This window comes from Oratosquilla oratoria, chromosome 19, assembly GCF_046742065.1.
Source record: "Oratosquilla oratoria isolate Oo_2021 chromosome 19, ASM4674206v1, whole genome shotgun sequence".
Classification (NCBI taxonomy): domain Eukaryota; kingdom Metazoa; phylum Arthropoda; class Malacostraca; order Stomatopoda; family Squillidae; genus Oratosquilla; species Oratosquilla oratoria.
The window spans coordinates 9,337,725-9,357,966 of NC_134795.1; the positions used below are offsets into that span (position 1 = coordinate 9,337,725).

The 20,242-nt window shown below is 41.9% G+C and overlaps 1 protein-coding gene across 1 annotated transcript in view; it reads right to left on the bottom strand.

Moving 5' to 3' along the window:
- Positions 1 to 20,242, bottom strand: part of LOC143035717 (kinesin-like protein KIF14) — a 74,035-nt gene that overhangs the window by 17,591 nt on the left and 36,202 nt on the right. The window contains exons 13-21 of the mRNA XM_076202602.1: positions 19,330 to 19,490; positions 18,838 to 19,074; positions 16,611 to 16,847; positions 14,998 to 15,091; positions 14,164 to 14,312; positions 8,250 to 8,397; positions 4,204 to 4,365; positions 1,860 to 1,997; positions 360 to 503 (exon numbers count right to left, since the gene is read on the bottom strand). Of these exons, the coding sequence (XP_076058717.1) occupies positions 360 to 503; positions 1,860 to 1,997; positions 4,204 to 4,365; positions 8,250 to 8,397; positions 14,164 to 14,312; positions 14,998 to 15,091; positions 16,611 to 16,847; positions 18,838 to 19,074; positions 19,330 to 19,490 (1,470 nt within the window). The remainder of the gene's footprint in view (positions 1 to 359; positions 504 to 1,859; positions 1,998 to 4,203; positions 4,366 to 8,249; positions 8,398 to 14,163; positions 14,313 to 14,997; positions 15,092 to 16,610; positions 16,848 to 18,837; positions 19,075 to 19,329; positions 19,491 to 20,242) is intronic.

Below are 20,242 nucleotides of genomic sequence, written 5' to 3' on the forward strand. Positions count from 1 at the left end.
TGACTAATGGATCAATCCAGTGGCTGTTACCAGTTACCTGAGAACCATGGGTATCCTTCAAGTGAGATCTGGAGCAATGGTATGATAGTGAGCATTACTATTTCCTCTTCTATGAGTGTCGGTGTGGAAATAAAGCAACTACTTGGTCATTTATAATTTTACACTGGAGGATATATAAGACAAGCACAAAATATTCAATGCTGCTAGCAGTTGCAGACAAGACATAGAATGTATATGCAAAAACAATTGTCTTGTTCAATTCTCTCAAATTCTAACCACTGACCCAATCATAGAATATGTATTCCTACCAAAACCTTCCATACTTCTGCTTTAGTAGATCTTAGTTATTAATCTCTTACCTCAACAGCTATGTCCTGCAACTGTTTCAGATGCTGCTGAAACCTGCTGATGGAGCAAGTAGTGGCCACTTTGTGAACCTTATCTCGAACAAGCACAACTGCTTCCACACCTGTACCCTTCAGAACTTCATGTATATTAAATTCCTGTAATACAGAAAACATGTAAATAAATTTAATAATACATCATAGAGAGAAGCAAATAAATCTTTTGTGACAAACATATCTATAATCTTTGGAAGCTACTGATGAATGTTTTCATACCTTTTATTCTGGCAGATGCCAGGCTCTCACATGAACCCTTCAGTAATACATACATACATGTACCAAGGTTTTTTCCCCCTTACAAGGGAGGTAGCCAAAAAGGAAAAGGCATAAAATCATTCCCACCCATTCCATCCCTGAATACACTCCACACCCCTCCACCCTCCCTCTTATATTAGCACCTCCTGGATGATGGGTCATCCCTGCACTTTGTACAGTGCCCTGGGTCAGAAGCAGTGTCACAAGACTCAGCACATCCACAGCAAGGCCGCTTCATTAAATCGGTGACCACCCCTCTCCATCCCCCCCATGCATAAAAGGAGAAGACAGGAAGAAATCCCTTCGGGCTGCATCAAATTTTGTTCACACATACTACCTCAACCCCCATCCCCCTGCCCATTCCACCTCATGCATCACAACATCATCCATATACAACCATTCTCCATTCACCCCTGTCTTCTGTCCTCTCCCGTCCTTCCTCAACAGACATTCCCCTCTTCCCCAAAGCCCCCTTCACTCCATCCATCCACCTCATCCTAGGACGTCCCTTCATGTTCACTCCCTCCACATCTGCCTTCCATACCTCTTTTACTAGTCTTTCTTCACTCATTCTTTCCATGTGTCCAAACCATCCTAATACTCTTTCATCAACCCTATCTCCCAACTCCCTTTCCACCCCTGTTCTCCTCCTCACCTCCTCATTTCTCACTCTATCTAGCCTAGTAACCCCCATCATACTTCTCAGACACCTCATCTCAAACACATTCAAACTCCTTCTCTCTTCCTCTCTTATGTTCCATGTTTCTGCCCCATACATACACTTCACATACACTAAATCTTACATACTACACTACACTGCTCTGGATGCTCAGATCACAGTAGACTCAGTTCAAAATGATTCTCCCTTATATATGGCATGGGTGCTTGTTATGTCACTATGTAAATATTGCCTGGGATGGTCATTGAGCTCAGGACTCTCCATGGTACATGGCTGATTTGAAAATGACCCTTACATGTCAAGTCATATTAACTTGACCAAACATTAGCCTGAATTAAAATGAAACCATGTCAGTTAAGCAGGGTCAAAACTGGCAAATGACAGATGGATGTGAAAGCAATCCAGGGAAGAGTACCTTCCTCATGAAAGAAGTAAACTCTGGAGATATGATATGGAATGATATATGTATATAATCTGTCTAGGATTGTAGTTTCAAATAAATACCAAACAATGTAACTTACATAAGGTTTTTCAAGATCTTGACACAGTTGGTTTGCCTCCTTGATCAAGAAGCTGAGCTCCACACGGCTGACAAGGGAAATCTGAGATGTGGACTCTTCTGCCACCTCTTTTATAGTGTCACTGAAGATGTCTTCCAGCTGTGAAAAACAAATATTTATAAAATAAATGTATAAAAGCACCAAGTCAAATTGGCAATTAAAATAAAAATGCTCTGAATAGAATAAGCAATAGGACAAATTCTATCCTTCCATCTATCTAACTACATACCAAAAGGAGTCTTCCCCCTTATTAAAAAAGGTAGCCAGCCAAGGCACACATCCCCCCCCCCCAACCCATCTTACACTCATCAACCACCTATATGTTTCCCTTTTATCTTAACTCCTTAAGGATAAAGGACATCCCTACCCACAACCCACTAAAGCAGTCATTCTCAAAGGGGGAGATTTTTTAGCTCAGGGGGGGGCAAAAAACGTCACAGGTATTGCTTCTAACTTTCACAAAAGTAATAACAAAAATATTAACTGACAAATTTTAAGCCTAATATAAAAGATCTAGCAGCGAAGCACCAGGCCCAAGGACCTCATTAAAACACGTGAGTGAAACATTTTAAATTAGTCGTTTATCATTGTTGCAATAAGTTTTAATATTATTTTCCAATTAAGGGGGGCCATCCTTTTTTTCAATTGAAAAAGGGGGCGATATGGCTAAAAAGGTTGAGAAACCCTGCACTAAAGGGATGAAGCACTGCACCAAGACACATCACCTTCACAGCATGGTCAAACAGCCTATGCAGGTTTACCCCCTTATTTCATTTATACACTGACCCTCTCTTCTTGTTTCCTCATGTGTAAACAGAGAAGAACAGGAGGAATCAATATAACATCCATTCACAGCAATCTTAATTTCACACTTATCTCTTGCCTTTGACCTTCACTGTTCAATAGATATTCCCCTTTTAACCAAGCACCTCAAGTTCACTTAATCCATCTCTGTCTTCCATTTTCTTATTTGGTAGTCCTTTTATTCATTCTTTCCATATACCCAAACCATCCCACAATGGAAAATTACAGTCTGTAATTTTCCATTGTTCATTTTCTCACCTCTATAGCCAGTAACTAAAGATAAATGCACCATTTCCGATTCATTTTTACCCACATTGGCATTGGCATTTTCATAAGCACCTGGTCAATTTTGTGCCTGGTGAAAATGGGAACCATATATTAGGCATCAATGGTGTGCCTAATTCAAATAAACACTAACAATAGCAAAGTTGGAGATCTCAATACTAAAGTAAGAAAAGAGCCAATAGATGGAGTAGTAGAGAGGTTTGGGGTGCCAGGTAAGAATTATAGTGGAGAGATGTTGGAGAAGTATTAAAAAAAAGGAGCAGATGACAGAAAACGGTGTTTAAAAGGAGTCCCAAGCATATATATATACATATGAAAAAAGTGGAAAAAAGAGAGTCACAAGTCTCATTCTGAGTTTATTCCTGACCGGTTTCGCTTGTAGTTTCTTCAGAGGAAGAAGCTACAAGCGAAACGGGTCAGTAAAAAACTCGGAATGAGACCCGTGACTCTCTTTTTTCCACCTTTTTCAACTTGTCACAATGTCTCAACATACATATATATCTAAATATATATATATATATATATACATTTATGACAAACAGTGCTACTATATATGACAAATGTGCTACTACATTTCTGTTTAGAAATATACATATATACATATATATATATATGCATAAATAACCACTAGGAAAAGTAAACTAACGAAGCAGAGCGCTTTCGTGTAATTACATCTTCAGTGCAGCGCTCTGCTTCGTTAGTTTACTTTTCCTAGTGGTTATTTACACATTTTGGAAACACACTTTCCTAGTGTTTTTATTGCATATATAAATATATACATATATATGTATATATATATATGTGTGTATATATAATATATATATAAATATATATATATATATATATATGCATACATGAGAAAAGGTGGTGGAGGGAAGGATGGTTGATAGGGGTTTAATGGATTACAAAGTGGTACCCAAAGGGAGGATTCAAAGAGATCTGGACATTCATGTATTCATGGGAGAGTGTGGGGATTGTTAATTAACATGGTAGAAAAAGCAATCACTAGTTGTCAGCTCTTTTACAAAAAGATGGAGGAAACACAATCTAAGTTGACAGAGTAATTATGGGCCCAGTCCAGAAATTGAGTGTCTGCCCTTCAGTGCTGTACCTCTGAATGGAATGGAGTGCTGCCAGGTTTTGACGACAGGTGGCAAAGAGATGATTCTTCCTGATATACTTGTCACAACAAATGACTAGGTAAACAAGTACTAACCTCTTTTAAGCAACTGGATAGTGCAGGTTCAACAGGTTCCACCATTTCAGCAACCATTCGAAGATCCCGTTCTCTCTGTAGTTCATTCTCCAAAAACTTTTTTTCTATTGCCAAGAGCTTGCTGACTTCATCAACCTTAGAAACATGTTTCTGTTCCTCTTCCTTAAAAAAAATAACAATAAAATAAATGTGGTTATTCAAATTGTGCGCCTCAGAGGACTTTGTAGCTTACATACATATACCAAGGCTTTTTTCCCCCTTACAAGGGAGGTAGCCAAAAAATATACCAAGGCTTTTTCCCCTTAAAAGGGAGGTAGCCAAAAAGAAAAAGGCATAAAAACCATTCCCACCCATTTCATCCCTAAACACACTCCACTCCCCTCCACCCTCCCTCTTATCTTGGCACCTCCAGGATGACGGGTCATCCCTGCACCTTGTCCACTGCCCTGGGTCAGAGGCAGTGTCGCAAGATACAGTACATCCACAGCAAGGCCGCTTCATTAAATCAGCAACCCCCCCCCTCCATCCCGCCCTGCAGAAAAGGAGAAGACACGGAGAAATCCCTTCGGGATGCGTCAAATATGTGGGGATGGAATGGGTGGGAGTGGATTTTATGCCTTTGTTTTTTGGCTTATTGTAGGCTTAGCTTACAATAAGCCAAACAACAAAGGCATAAAATCCACTCCCATCCATTCCATCCCCATATACTCCACTTCCATCCACCCAACTCCCTCCTTCTTATCTTGGCTCCTCCTGGATGATGGGTCATCCCTGCATCTTCCCCACTGCCCTGTGTCAGAAGCAGTGTCACAAGACACAGCACATCCACAGCAAGGCCACTTCATTGAATCAGCAACCACTCCTCTCCGTCCCCTCATGCAGAAATGTAGATTGTGAGAAAACCCTTTAGGCCATGTCAATTTATTTTTCACACTCTCTCACCCCCCATCCCCCACCCACTCCCCCTCATGCATCACAGCATCATCTATACACAAACATTCTCCATTCACCCATATCTTCTGTCCTCTCCCATTCTTCCTCAACAGACATTTCCCCTTTTTCCCAATGCCCCTTTTATCCCATCCATCCATCTCATCCTAGGTCGCTCCCTCATATTCACTCCTTCCACCTCTGCCTTCCACACCTCTTTTACTTATCTTCCTTCACTCATTCTTTCCATGTGTCCAAACCATCCCAATACTCTTTCATCAACTCTATCTCCCAACTCCCTTTCAAACCCCGTTCTCCTGCTTACCTCCTCGTCTCACTCTATCCAGCCTAGTAACCTCTATCATACTTCTCAGGCATCTCATCTCAAACACATTCAAACTCCCCCTCTCTTATGTTCCATGTTTCTGCCCCATACAGTGCTGTTGGCACAATCACTCCTTCATATCATCTCTTAGCATCCATTACCAAATGTCTACTACTCATTACACTTTTTAATCCACTAAGGAATTTATTTGCTACTCTCAAACTACATTCTATCTCCACCTCCACTCCTCCCTTTCCTGCCACGTTCGCACCTAAGAATCTAAAACTATCTACTTCCTCTAGTCTCTCTCCCTTAATACTCACTTCCAGTCTGCTGCCACTTTCTCCCCTTTTACATCTCATTACCTTATTTTTACCCACATTTATCTTCAACCTCCTTCTGTTGCACACCTTCTCAAACTCTGTCTCTAACTTCCTCAATCCCACCTCTGATCCTGCTACAAGCAGTGTCATCAGTAAACAACAACCGGCTTATCTCCCATCCTTCCCCATTATCTTTAACCATCTCCAATCCCCGACCCATTACCCTTACATTTACCTCTTGCACCACCCCATCCATGTATAAATTGAACAGCCAGGGTGACATAACACATCCCTGACGAAGTCCCACCCACTCACTCCTACTCTCATAAAAACTCTTGACTGCTCTTAAAAGCTTTCCTCCTATCCCATATATCTGCAATACCTCCCACAGTGCCTTCCTATATACCCTGTCATAAGCATTTTCCAAATCCTTAAAGGCCCAAAGACCATCCTTATTTTTTCCTAAAGATTTCTCACATATCTGTCTTACCACAAAAATCTGATCTACACAACCGCTACCTGTCCTAAACCCACTGTTCCTCTCCTAATCCTCTCAATCAAGATCCTCCCATAAGTCTTCCCAACTACACTTAACAAACTGATCCCTTTGAAATTACGACACTCACACTTGTCCCCTTTTCCTTTGTAAAGTGGAACTCCTCCAGTCCTCTGGCACTCTACACTCTCTTAAACAAACATTAAATAAACTCACCAGCCAGTCCACCATTACTGTACATCCTTTTTTAGACATTCTGCATAAACTACCTACATACAGAAACCAAAATTCTCCCAATAGAGTATCATATGAAAATGACAAGAAGATAATTCTATTATCCCATACCAGAATCCTTCACACTACTTCTCACAAGCACTGAAAGAATGCAATAAAAAACTACACTAGCAGCATACTTCTCAAACATCTACCACAACCTATCACCCAAACCAAACCACACAGAATCACATCCTTACACAGTTTTCTAAACAAGCCCTTCAATAAAGATCACCAAACTCAATACTCCAATAACAACCTCCACATAAAAGTCCCACAGAGGAAAGCCTCCTACACCAGACAAGAACCACACTAGCATGACTGTGCTTAGGATATCATCCAGCAATAAAACAGTACCAACACAGAATTAGCCTGGCAAAAGATTTTAACTGCCCCAGATGCAACTCCCACACAGAAGACAAAAAATACCTCATGCTACAATGCCCCTCACTAACAATCCCAAGACATCAACACAATATCTCTTCTCTAAGTGACTTATGGTTCCATCTAGAGGATGTTGCCAGTTTGCAAGAGGGCACGAGTCTTCGACACGAGATACCAGGGGCAACAGATTGAAAAATTTATTGTGTGTATGCGTGATGGCTATAACTTCAACTTTCTGTATATTGGTTTGTGTTGGTGGGTGTGATACATGAGAGGTGGACCTGTGTGTAGTATGTACTGCACCTGATACATCCACAGCCTTGCTGTGGATGTACTGTGTCTTAATGTATTGCTTCTGATCCAGGGCAGTGGGCAGGAGACAAGGATGACCCTTCATCCATGAGGAGCTAAGAATGAGAGGGAGGGTCATCCTTGCATCTCACCCATCGCCCTGGGTCAGAAGCAATGCAGCAAGACTCAACACATCCACAGCAAGGCTGTTTCATTTACTCGGTGAACATCCTCTCCGTCTCCTCATGCAGTAACATTTAAGACAAGCAGAAATCCCTTCACCCATGAGGTGCCAAGATAAGAGGGAGGGAAGAGGGTAGAGGAGAGTGGAGTATGTAGGGGATGGAATGGGTGGGAATAGTTCCTATGCCTTTTTCTTTTGGCTACTTCCCGTGTAAGGGGAAAGAAAGCCTTTGGTATATGTATGTATGTAGAAATCCCTTTGAGCTGCATCAAAATATCATCTAAATATAACCACTCCCTAACCCCCCCATCCCCCACCTACTTCCTTACATCACAGTATAATCCATACACAGCCATTCTCCACTCACCCCTATCCTTTGCCTTCTCCCTTCCTTCCTCTTGCTCAATGCCCCTTTTAACCCATCCATCCATCTCATCCTCAGTCATCCCTTCATGTCCACTCCATCCACCTCCGCCTTCCATACTTCATTTACTTATCTTTCTTCACTCATTCTTTCCATGTTTCCAAATCATCCCAATATTCTTTCATTAATCCTATCTGACATATCCTTTTCCATCACCACTCTCCTCCTCACTCCCTCATTTCTCACTCTATCCAACCTTGTAACCCCTACAACACTTCTCCGACACTTCATCTCAAACACATTTAAACTCTTCCTCTCTTATATTCCATGTCTTTCCTCCCTTATAAAGGGGAAAAGCCCTTGGTATATAGATAGATAGTATCTGCATGATATGTGTATGAGTCTAGTTAGTTGATAATGATTACATTCAACTGAAGGATAAAGTAAGTGAAGAAATAAGAGGCATGTCTACTTACCAGCTGTTTGTAGAGTTGATCAATGGTTTGCTCATAGGAAACCTTGGAGAATCGAGCTTCAACCTCCATTTCCCTTTTCAATGTATTCAGCTCTTTTAACATTGATTCCTTAGCCTCACTGCATTCTTTAGTAAACTCACTGCGTAATCTGGGGACAGCATAGGATATAAATTCAAAGTATTGTCTTCACAGTTTGAGCATGTACATCACAGATGTTATCTGAGTAAGTTTGAAACCAGTCCAAGTGGTGATAGACCTGTCCTGGGTCATGACACAGGGGATATGGAGGAACTCTCAGGTGAGGTCAGTAATGAGGTCAGCCCAGAGGTCATGAACAAGGTCAGGGAACTAGACCTAGGTCATGTCATGTCATGTGGGAAATAGGGGAACTCTCAAGTAAGGTCACTAATGAGGTCAGCCTGGAGATCATTAATAAGGTCAGTGGTTTAGATGATTTGTAAAATACCCTAACTGCTACGATTTTGTAAATCAAACAGAAATTTATACATACATACATACATATACCAAGGCTTTTTCCCCCTTTCAAGGGAGGTAGCCAAAAAGGGAAAGGCACAAAAACACTCCCACCCATTTCATCCCTAAATACACTCCACACCCCTCCCACCCTCCCTCTCATCTGAGCACCTCCTGGATGACGGGTCATCCCTGCACCTTGCCCACCGCCCTGGGTCAGAAGCAGTGTCGCAAGACACAGCACATCCACAGCAAGGCCACTTCATTTAATCGGCACCCCCCCCTCTCCGTCCCCCCTTGCATATAAGGAGAGGACGGGGAGAAATCCCTTCGGGCTGCGTCAAAACTTACTCACACATACTACCCCACCCCCCACTCCCCCGCCCATTCCTCCTCATGCAATCACACATCATCCATATACAACCATTCTCCACTCACCTCTGTCTTCCAGAAATTTATACCTTAACAGAAATTTATACCTTAACAGAAATTTATCATACATACATACATATACCAAGGCTTTTTCCCCCTTCCAAGGGAGGTAGCCACAAAAGGAAAGGCATAAAAACACTCCCACCCATTTCATCCCTAAATACACTCCACACCCCTCCCACCCTTCCTCTCATCTGAGCACCTCCTGGATGACGGGTCATCCCTGAACCCTGCCCACCGCCCTGGGTCAGAAGCAGTGTCGCAAGACACAGTACATCCACAGCAAGGCCGCTTCATTTAATCGGCGACCCCCCCTCTCCGTCCCCCTTTGCATATAAGGAGAGGACGGGGAGAAATCCCTTCGGGCTGCGTCAAAATTTACTCACACATACTACCCCACCCCCACCCCCCCACCTATTCCTCCTCATGTCGTCACAACATCATCCATATACAACCATTCTCCACTCACCTCTGTCTTCCGTCCTCTCCCTTCCTTCCTCAACAGACATTCCCCTCTTCCCCAAAGCCCCCTTCACCCCATCCATCCACCTCATCCTAGGACGTCCCCTCATGTTCACTCCCTCCACATCTGCCTTCCATACCTCTTTTACTAGTCTTTCGTCACTCATTCTTTCCATGTGTCCAAACCATCCTAATATTCTTTCATCAACCCTCTCTCCCAAATCCTTTTTCACCCCTGTTCTCCTCCTCACCTCCTCATTTCTCACTCTATCTAGCCTAGTAACCCCCACCATACTTCTCAGACACCTCATCTCAAACACATTCAAACTCCTTCTCTCTTCTTCTCTTATGTTCCACGTTTCTGCCCCATACAGTGCTGTTGGCACAATCACTCCTTCATACAGTCTCCTCTTCGCATCCATTCCCAAATGTCTGTTTCTCATTACACTCTTTAAACCACCAAGGCATTTACTCGCTTCTCTCAATCTACATTCTACCTCCACCTTCACTCCACCTTTTCCTGCTACACTTGCACCCAAGTATCTAAAACTATCCACTTCCTCCAGTCGCTCTCCCTTAATGTTCACTTCCAGTCTACTGCCACTTTCACCCCTTGTACATCTCATCACCTTACTTTTACCCACATTTATCTTTAGCTTTCTTCTATCACATACTCTCCCAAACTCTGCCACCAGCTTCCTCAATCCCTCCTCTGACCCTGCCACAAGCGCAGTGTCGTCAGCAAACAACAGCTGGCTCACCTCCCACTTTTCTCCATTTTCTTTAACCATCTCCAATCCCTGACTCACTACCCTAGCATTTACCTCTCGCACCACCCCATCCATGTATAAGTTGAACAGCCAGGGCGACATAACGCATCCTTGACGAAGTCCCACCTTTACTTCAAACCACTCACTCTCTCCATTTCCAATCCTAACACATGCTCTACTACTCACATAAAAACTCTTGACAGCTCCCAAAAGCTTTCCTCCTATCCCATAAATCTGCATAACCTCCCACAGTGCCTTTCTGTCTACCCTATCATAGGCCTTTTCCAGATCCATAAAAGCCCAAAAGACATCCTTCCCCTTTCCTATAGCTTTCTCACATATCTGTCTTACCACAAAGACCTTAATTTATACCTTAAAAAAATTAGGATGGATACTAATACACCAAAATGGATTACAGATAGGTTGAAAAATGAGATTGGAATACATAGATAGCTTTGTGTTTGAATGAAAAGGGGAGAAACACACCTAAGGACAATATATAATGAAATGACTAGACTGGGTCATAAAAGACAGCTAAAGTGGGACTAAGTATCCTGGTCTCTGTAATCCTATCCTACAAGAAGTCAAGGGTCTGGGAGATTTCCAACCAAAACCCTACAATTTGAGTCATTCACCTCTTCAATATGAATTGAATATTCGCATGCATGTGTTAGGCTGCCTGATGTACATTGATTCGATTATGCAAAACAATACTTGAATTATAACATAAAGCCCCGTATAAGGGGTAAAAAGCCTTTGGTATATGTATGTATAACATAAAGAGTTGCAGCTATATTATTTTCCTTTCTCTTGTTTTCTTTCACTCTGAATATGGATAACCACAGAAAATATGATCAAGCCTGTTCACAGAATATAGGTGGTCACTCAGCTACAAATACAAAATAAATATAATCAGGATCCCAATACTGGTGTTCTCATACCACCCACTCATGCCTTAGGACACTGACATCAGTGTCCTCATATGCTAAAGGTTAAATCTGAGTGGGTGTGGTACAGGTGAGAGTAAATAAGAAAAGATAGGCAGTATGTTTGTGAGAAGATGGGTGATAGATAACATAGAGTTTAAGAAAAAGTCAAGCATAAGTACACATGGGAGAGGGTGGTGGAAGGAAGGGTGGTTGATGAGGCATTAATGGATTATGTAGTGGTATCTAAAAGAAGAGTAGGATCAGTTCTTGATTTCCATGTCCTTAGGGGAGAGAGTGAGGGAATATCAGATCATTTTTTGTTGTATGGTAAGTTGAGTGGAGGATATGTGGAAAAAGAGGAAAAGGGTGGATGGTTGCAAGGTGCTTAGAGTAAACTGTTTAAATGAGAAGGAAAAGGAGCAGGAACACCTGGAGAAGCTGAGAGAAGTGTGGCAGGTAGTGAAGGATAATGTAGAGGTAGGAGTGGAAGAAGAATCAGGGTATTTCAAGGAGGGAGTGACAAGGTGTACAAAGATGGTATGTACAACAAGAAGGATGGGAATGAATTGAAGGGTAGTGAGTGGTGGGATGATGAAATGAAGGTAATAGAAGAGAAGAAGTGAATAATCAGGGATTGGTTGCAAAGTAGGCCTTGGGAAACATGAGAGGTACAAAGAAAAAAGAAGAGAAACAAAACATAAAATAAAGGAGACAAAAAGGAGAACAGATGTAAAATGGTGGAGGAGCATGAAAGAAAATTGTAGTAAAAATATGTTTTGGAAGAAAGTTAAGAGAGGAAGGGGAGGTGGGTCAAGCAGAGAAAAAAAGGTAAAAGGGGCTGATGCACACATGTTAACTGAAGAGGAGGCAGTAAGGGAAAAATGTGCAGAGTATTTTAGAGACCTGTTGAATGTGGATAGGGAGGGATTGATGGTAGCAGTGGGAGGTATTTACCTAGTTGTATTTTACGGGAGAGCTATGCTCGTAGTGAACCCCTTTCGTATCTCTCCACATCCAGTTTGTTCTTAAAATCGTGTAAAGTTCTGGCATTCACTGTTAAGTTTGTTCCAGACATTCACTCTATGTGGGAAGCTATTTTTTTCAGGTCTCTTCTGTAACTGTCTTTCTTTAGTTTCTTTTCATGTCCTCTTGTTTTTCTTCTGTGCTAAGAAAATTATGGAGATGGGAAAGGAAAATGGAAGAGAAAAAAGAAAAGATGAGGTACAAGTAGTTTTGAAAATGATGAGAGCTGGTAAGGCACCTTGGTTAAATGGCTGTCATGTGGAGTGTCTGAAGAATGGATGTACAGTAATATTGGACTAGCTAGTGAGGTTGTTTAATATGTCTTAGGGAGGGTAGAGTGCCAGAGGACCGGTGGAGTACCTGCATATTTCCACTTTACAAATGAAAAGGGGATAAATGTAACTAGTAGTTTCTGAGGGATCAGTTTGTTGAATGTAGTTGGAAAGGTGTATGGGAGGGTTTTAAGAGGATTAGGAGAGGAACAGAGAATTGGTGAAGAACAGTGTGGGTTTAGGAAAGGTAAGGATTGTGTTGATCTGATTTTTGTGATAAGGCAGATCTGTGAGAAAGCTTTAGCAAAAGGTAAGGATGTTTTTGGGTCTTTACAGGTTTGGAAAAGGCTTAAGGCTTATAACAGGGTAGACAAAAAGGCACTGTGGGAGGTATTGCAGACATATGGGTATGGGGGAAGGCAGTCAAGAGTTTTTATGAGAGTAGTAGAGCATGTGTTAGAATTGGGAGTAAAAAGAGTGAGTGGTTTGAGATACAACTGGGGCTACTACATTGATGTGTCATGTCACCATAGCTGTTCAATGTGTACATGGATGGGGTAGTGCAGGAGGTAAATATGAGAATAATGGGCAGGGGATTAGAGATGGTTAACCACTTCCATACGGTGACGCCTACGTAGGCGGCATGAGGAGCAAGTGGGTACTCGATGATGCCGACGTCGCCATCTTGATTATATTTATTGTAGTCATACCTCGTAATCTACATTCTCTCTAAACTGGCTTCATCAATTTTCTATGGTTATCAAAATACATGGGTGAAAGAGAACGAACGATTGAGCACTGACTTCATTTTTTATAATGCGATTATTATGACACAACATCGCACGTCGGGCAGCTAATGCTGCCAGACGTGCGATGTGCCCCGGAGTGAAGAGGTTAAAGATAATCGAGAGAAGTAGGTGAGACAGTTACTGTTTGCTGATGACACTGTGCTGAATCTTGCTGCATTGCTTTTGACCCAGGGCAATGGGAGAGATGCAGGGACGACCTCCCATCCATCCATGAGGAGCCAAGATGAGGGAGTGGTGGTGGATGGGAGTGAAATGGGTGGGGATAAAATGGGTGGGAGTGGAATTATGCCTTCTGACTTTGGCTACCCCTTCCTGGTAAGGGGGAAAGAGCCCTTGGTATATATGTACGTGCCTGTGGCCAACTGGGGAGAAGCCTTTTGGTATGAAAACAGAATCAATTACAGATAGCTGACAACTGTTGACTGTTCCCTTCTTTCTACTATTTTCATCCAGTAACACAGAAACAGTCCCACACTAATATAATGCAGACATCAGTCCAAAGTTTCGTCCCTAAGGAATCTATGGGAAGCCCCATGGACCATAATAAGCTGCTATGGGACTGATTGTTCTGGCCAATACCAGACAATTTTACTCAGCTGAGGGCACAACTTCACATTAATGGAATTCAGGCTATCACATTTAGCTCTTCATTTATTTCTGACCAAGGCCAGACAACTTCATACTGCTAAGGGGCCTTCTACTAAAAACATCAAGTTGCAAAATATAACATTATCCCAACTTACCTTTCCTCTTGTACTTTGAGAAGTTCTTCCTTTGCATAATGAAAATCAATTTTTTTGTCTGATGCTCTACTCTCTACTCCTGTTGCTGTTGGATTATTTACACGGAAGTAGTATATACCAGCCAAAATAATGCGATCATTATGCTCCACCTGTAAAATATGAATACAGATATAAGCATATATAAATATACATATTAGACAAGACAACAGTGTGTGCAAAAACAATACATACATACATATACCAAAGGCTTTTTCCCCCTACACTAGGGGTAGCCAAAAAGCAAAGGGCATAGAAAACACTCCCACCCATTCCATTTCCTATATATTCCACTCCCCTTCCCCCCCTCCCTCCCTCTTATCTTGGCACCTCCTGGATGACGGGTCATCCCTGCATCCTGTCCACTGCCTTGGGTCAGAAGCAAAAACAATACAAGAATTTAAGAGCAAATTAGATATGGAGAGATACAAAGATGGGACACTACTAGCATAGCTCCCCTTCCTGTAAGATACAACTAAGTATGGGATGGGAGGGGGTCACCAATTTAATGAAGCGGCCTTGCTGTGGATGTGCTGTGTCTTGTGACACTGCCTCTGACCCAGGGCAGTGGACAAGATGCAGGGATAACCCGTCATCCAGAAGGTACCAAGATAAGAGGGAGGGAAGAAGGTAGAGGGGAGTGGAGTATGTAGATGGAATGGGTGGGAGTGGTTTCTATGCCTTTATTTTTTGGCTACCTCCCTTGTAAGGGGGAAAAAGCCTTTGGTGTATGTATATATGTATTTGAAAAATCCAACAGAACTACATATCTAGCTACAACATTCTTGAAAAACTTGCCTCTGTAGGTTTAGTAACTAGTCTGCCATTCACGTAAGTTTCAGTATTCTCCTTGGGATGAAGTATTAGCTTGTTGTATTCATTGATGATTGTGCTGTAAAGCAAAATATTGCATCAAAATCTTGATTGTTTAATATCTTCTCTGTGGATATGTCTTTTTTTTTTCCACCTACAACATATTTCCCTATGAAAAGAGATGGCTGGAAACAGCTCTGTCACCTTGTGTAATGAGTTAGTAAGAGGTGACAAAACAAAATTAGAGAAGGAAAGCAAATCAGTTTTTTTTTTACAACAAAGTTAAATTTCCACTTTCCCTTCCTTGTTCAAGTCATTTCCCTTTTGCTCAAAGCCCCTTTCATCCCATGCACATCTCATCCTTGGTCATCCCCTCATGTTCACTCCCTCCACCTCTGCCTTCCACACCTCTTTTACTAATCTTTCTTCACTCATTCTTTCCATTTGTCCAAACCATCCCAATACTCTTTCATCAGCCTACCATCTCTTTTTCCATCCCAGGTCTCATCCTGACCTGCTTGTTTCTCACTTTATCTAACCTTGCAACCCCTACCATACTTCTCAGACATTTCATCTCATCTATATAGTCTCCTCTCTGCATCCATTCCGAAATGCATATTTATCATGATACTTTTTAATCCTCGAAGGCACTTACTTGCTTCTCTCAGTGTACAATTTACTTCCACTGCTACTCCTCCCTTCCCTGCCACATGGGACCCCAAAGACCTAAAATCACTTCCTCCAGCCTCTTTCTTTTAAGACTTACCTCCAACTCACTGCCATCCTCTACCCTTGTACATCTCATCACCTTACTTTTACTCCCATTTACCTCCAGCTTTCTCCTATCCCATACCTTCTCAAACTCTGTCACTAAATCCATTAATACCTCCTCTGACCCTGCCACTAGTGGTGTCACCAACCAACAGCAACTGGCTCACTTCCCACTTTTCTCAATTTTCTTTAACCATCTCCAGTCCCCTGCCTATTACCCTCACCTTTACCTCATGCACCACCCCATCCATGTACACATTGAACAGCCATGGCGACATGACACATCCCTGTTGTAGTCCAACCTTTACTTCAAACTACTCACTTTCTCCATTTCCCATCTTAATACAGGCTCTACTTCTCCCATACAAAAAATCTTGACTGCTCTTAACAGCTTTCCCCTAATCCTATCTATCTGCAAAACCTCCCACAGTGCCTTCCTGTTTACCCTGCCATAAGCCTTTTCCAAATCCATAAAGACCTAAAAAATATCCTTACCTTTTGCTAAAGCTTTCTCACATATCTGCCTTACTACAAAAATCTGATCTTCTCAACCCCTACCTTTCCTAAACCCACATTGTACCTGACCAATTACTTCCTCTATTCCTCTACTAATCCTCTTAATTAAAACCCTCTCATATACCTTCAACTACACTTAACAAATTGATCCCTCTGAAACTACTACACTCACATTTGTTTATATAGTTCATTCTTGTTAACAGCACAGTTTTACTTGATAAAAAGCTAACAGTCCAAGTTAACTTTAAAAGTTTCCTGTGAAGAATGTTACACATTAAATTTAAATGATACATATTTGATATATACTTTACCAATGCACATTATTGTGATGCAAAGCCCTGAGTGTAACATCTGAGTGTGAGTGACCAAATGTGGTGCTTCCATTATTCAGCCTATACAGTAGAGTTTGAGAAAGCTGTGGATCTTCACACAGGTTGACCAGGGCAGGTCCTGAGCCTTCCATTTTGAGCACCACTCCACTAAGCCGAGCTTTCTCTAGGGCTGCCTGGCGCTCCTCCTCTGCTTCGGTAAGCCGTTCCTCCCAGTTCCTTCAGATTAAAATAATATATACTTCATTAATATGGTCCTGCTTGTGAGAAAGGGGAGCAGAAGGTAGAGGTGTTTTAGCGATTTAAATAAGTGTGTGATATGTCTTGGGAGAAATATGAATGTAGAGATTTTGGATATCTTAATGTTAGTCTGAGAAATGCTGACGTGTGAAGTAGTTTGAAGGTATGGGATAGTAGGAAGGAATGATAGTGGAGAGAAGATGGAGATATGTATTGAAAAGGAAATGATAAGTGAAGTTTTAATAAGATAGAGCAGGGCACTGGGTTGTTTCATCATTAACTGGTGAAAGGGAAACTAAGAGTGGAGGTAAAGTGGAAAAAGAAGAAAAGGTAATGAGGCAGGAAGGTGCTGAAAGTAAGCAAATTGAATGAGAAGGAAAGGGAATATGTAGCAAAGCTGAGAGAGGTATGGCATGTCTATCTATCTATATGCCAAGATTTTTAACCCCCTTATAAGGGAGGTAGCTAAGTCAAAGACATGCACTTACTCCCACCAATTCCACTCCCATCACTCTTTCCCCCCTCTCATCTTAGCTCCTCATGGATGGCGGGTCATCCATGTATCCTGCTCACTGCCCTGAGTTAGAAGCAATGTAGCAAGACACAATATATCCACAGCAAGGCTGCTACACTTAATCGGCGATCTCCCCTCTCTGTCCCCTCATGCAGAGAAAGAGAAGATGGGAAGAAATCCCTTCATGTTGCATCATAATATCATTCACACCTAAGCACACCCTACCCACCATCCCCTGCCCCTCCCTTCCTTACATAACAGTATCACCTATACACAGCTATTTTCCATTTATCTCCCTCTCCTCCCACCTACCTTCCTTGCTCAAGAGACACTAGCCTCTTGCTCAATACCCCCTTCACACCATCCATCTATCTCATTCTTGGTTGTCCCCTCAGATTCACTACCTCTACCTTTACCTTTTACACCTATTTTACTAATCTTTCTTCACTCATATGGAGCAGAAACCAGGAATTTACTGAAGGCAAGGAAGAGGTTGAATGTGTTTGAGAAGTATGGTAGGTGTTACAAGGAGGGAGAGTAACAAATGTGAATGTGAGGTAGAAAATGGGGGTTGAAAGGGAGCTGTGAGATTAGATAAGAAACTGCTCCGGGCCAAAATCTCGCGGGCAGCATAAGCTGCCAGACGTGCGATGCTGCATCATAATACTCGCATTATAAAAAATAAAGTCACCGCTGTATTGTTCCTTCTCTCTTTCACCCGTGAATTTTGATAACCATAGAAAATATGATGAAGCCAGTTTACAGAGTATGGGGGTCACGCAAGTACAACTACAATAAATATAATCAAGACGCAGACATCGGCATCCTCGCATACCCACTTGCTCCTCATGACGCCTACGTAGGCGTCATCGTATCGAAGGGGTTTGACCATATGAACTGGATTAGGAAAAACTAGTAGTGTGGAATGCATAACCAAATGAAGTGAACCTCAGAGAAAGAGCAAGAATAAGGGTTAAAGGGAGCATTACAAAGAAGAGGAAGTCTGTCAAGCAAGTAAAAGATAAGTATAAAAGATAAGAGTGATTAGAGGGAATATGCTTACTTGCTTGTGGTAGTCCATTGTGGCTGATGAGGACATTAAATGAGAGTATGAGAGTATGAATAGATGAAGGAATGACAGTCTAAATGGAGGTTCTCATCTGCTCCACAATTTTTTTTTGAGTGGATGAATAGAGGGTCACCATTTAATGAAGAAGTAGGGGTAAGCCGGCTCTGGGTGTTTGGCCCTGCTGTGGAGATACTGTGTTTAGCTGCACTGCCTCTGACCTAATTAGTGTGGCAGGGAATAGGGATGACTTTGCATCCACAAGGTACTAAGATGGAAGGGGTAATGAATGGGTCTGGGGTGGGTATATGCTTTCACTATGCCTCTACCTTATAAGTGAGCGAAGGCCCTTTGGTATGTATATATGTAATTATAAAAATTTTCCTCACTTTTTATTCTTTGTCAATTCCTCCTCTGTTTTCTTTAGTTGTTCCCTCAAAATTTCAATTTCCTTCTCCTTTTCTCTTATGACCTCTTTCTGCAGTTCCTTTTCATCAACATTAAGATCATTCTTGTCCTCTTCTTCAGTTTCACCCAAACTTCCATCTGCTTCATCAGCAAACAGGGCACTTGGTGACACTTGGACCTGTGTTGCTCGAAGTCTTTCTACTTCAGCCTTCAGATTTCTGGAAAAGGCAATACTCAAATAGATATCCATGCAAGAAAAAATGGTCAATTTCATTACATCATTTTGGAAAAACATGCCCATAGTAGACCTTCTGATCCAAATAAAAGCACATAGAGAACACTGAATAAATAAATCAAAGCGTATGACAGCATATTCATAAGGCGTATAACTAAATCTGTGAACTGAAAATATGTGAAGACCTTTATTCCATCAGACATCAACTTTTGATATCCAAACAAAACTACCAACTTACCGAATAATTCTTGCTTTCGGATCTTCATTGATGCGATTCCAATTGACGATCTTGCGGGCTTGGCAAGCATAGCGTAGGGTGGAAAGTGTTTCTTCTATATGGAGACAGCTTGGAGAAATTGTGGCAATCATAGCTGTGCGGGAATTACCACCAAGTGATTCCTATCAATAAACAAATGTTATTCAATTAGCATCTAGCCACAGAAAATCCAGATGAATATAAATAATTGCTTCTCCTTGCAAGTGCTACATTGACTGAAGCCTTCTTCAAAACTTTGAGTGACAAATATCTCTGGGTCACAGATTCACCATGTGAATGACATTTTTATGACCTAATAGACATATATCCAGTTATCACCCATTTATCGGGGGTTCACCTATCATGGTTCCACTATATCGCAGATTTTTCTAGTATATCATTATATGTATGAGTATATATACAGAGCCCTTACATGCCAAGTGCCATCCCCTAAATGTGTCGCCCCAGGGCATATAACCCCCCCCCCCCCCATGGCGGTGATGAGTAAAGGCTCTCTGTGACAGATGGCATGAAGTTCTGTAAAGATGGTATCTGGGGATTTTCATGTTTTTGTTTTTTGTGCATATGTGTGTGGGGGGTTAAGTGGGTTGCTTATATTTTTTAATAATTATTTTTTGTTGGGGCTTCCTTTTTGCGTCATTCTGTGAGAAGAAAACGGGGTTGAAGGGAACCTGCTTAAGGTTGTCCGTGACCTTGGGAACAGAAAGGCCAGCTACGGGGAGTTTTGTCATTGTGTGTTGTAGTCCGTAGAGGGTGCCAGTGATTTGACACTATTCCAGCACATTAGCGTAAGTGGCGCCCCCCTAAATGTGCTGCCCCAGGTCATATGCCAACCCATGACACACACGGTCCATATTCTTCCAAATATCCTTGA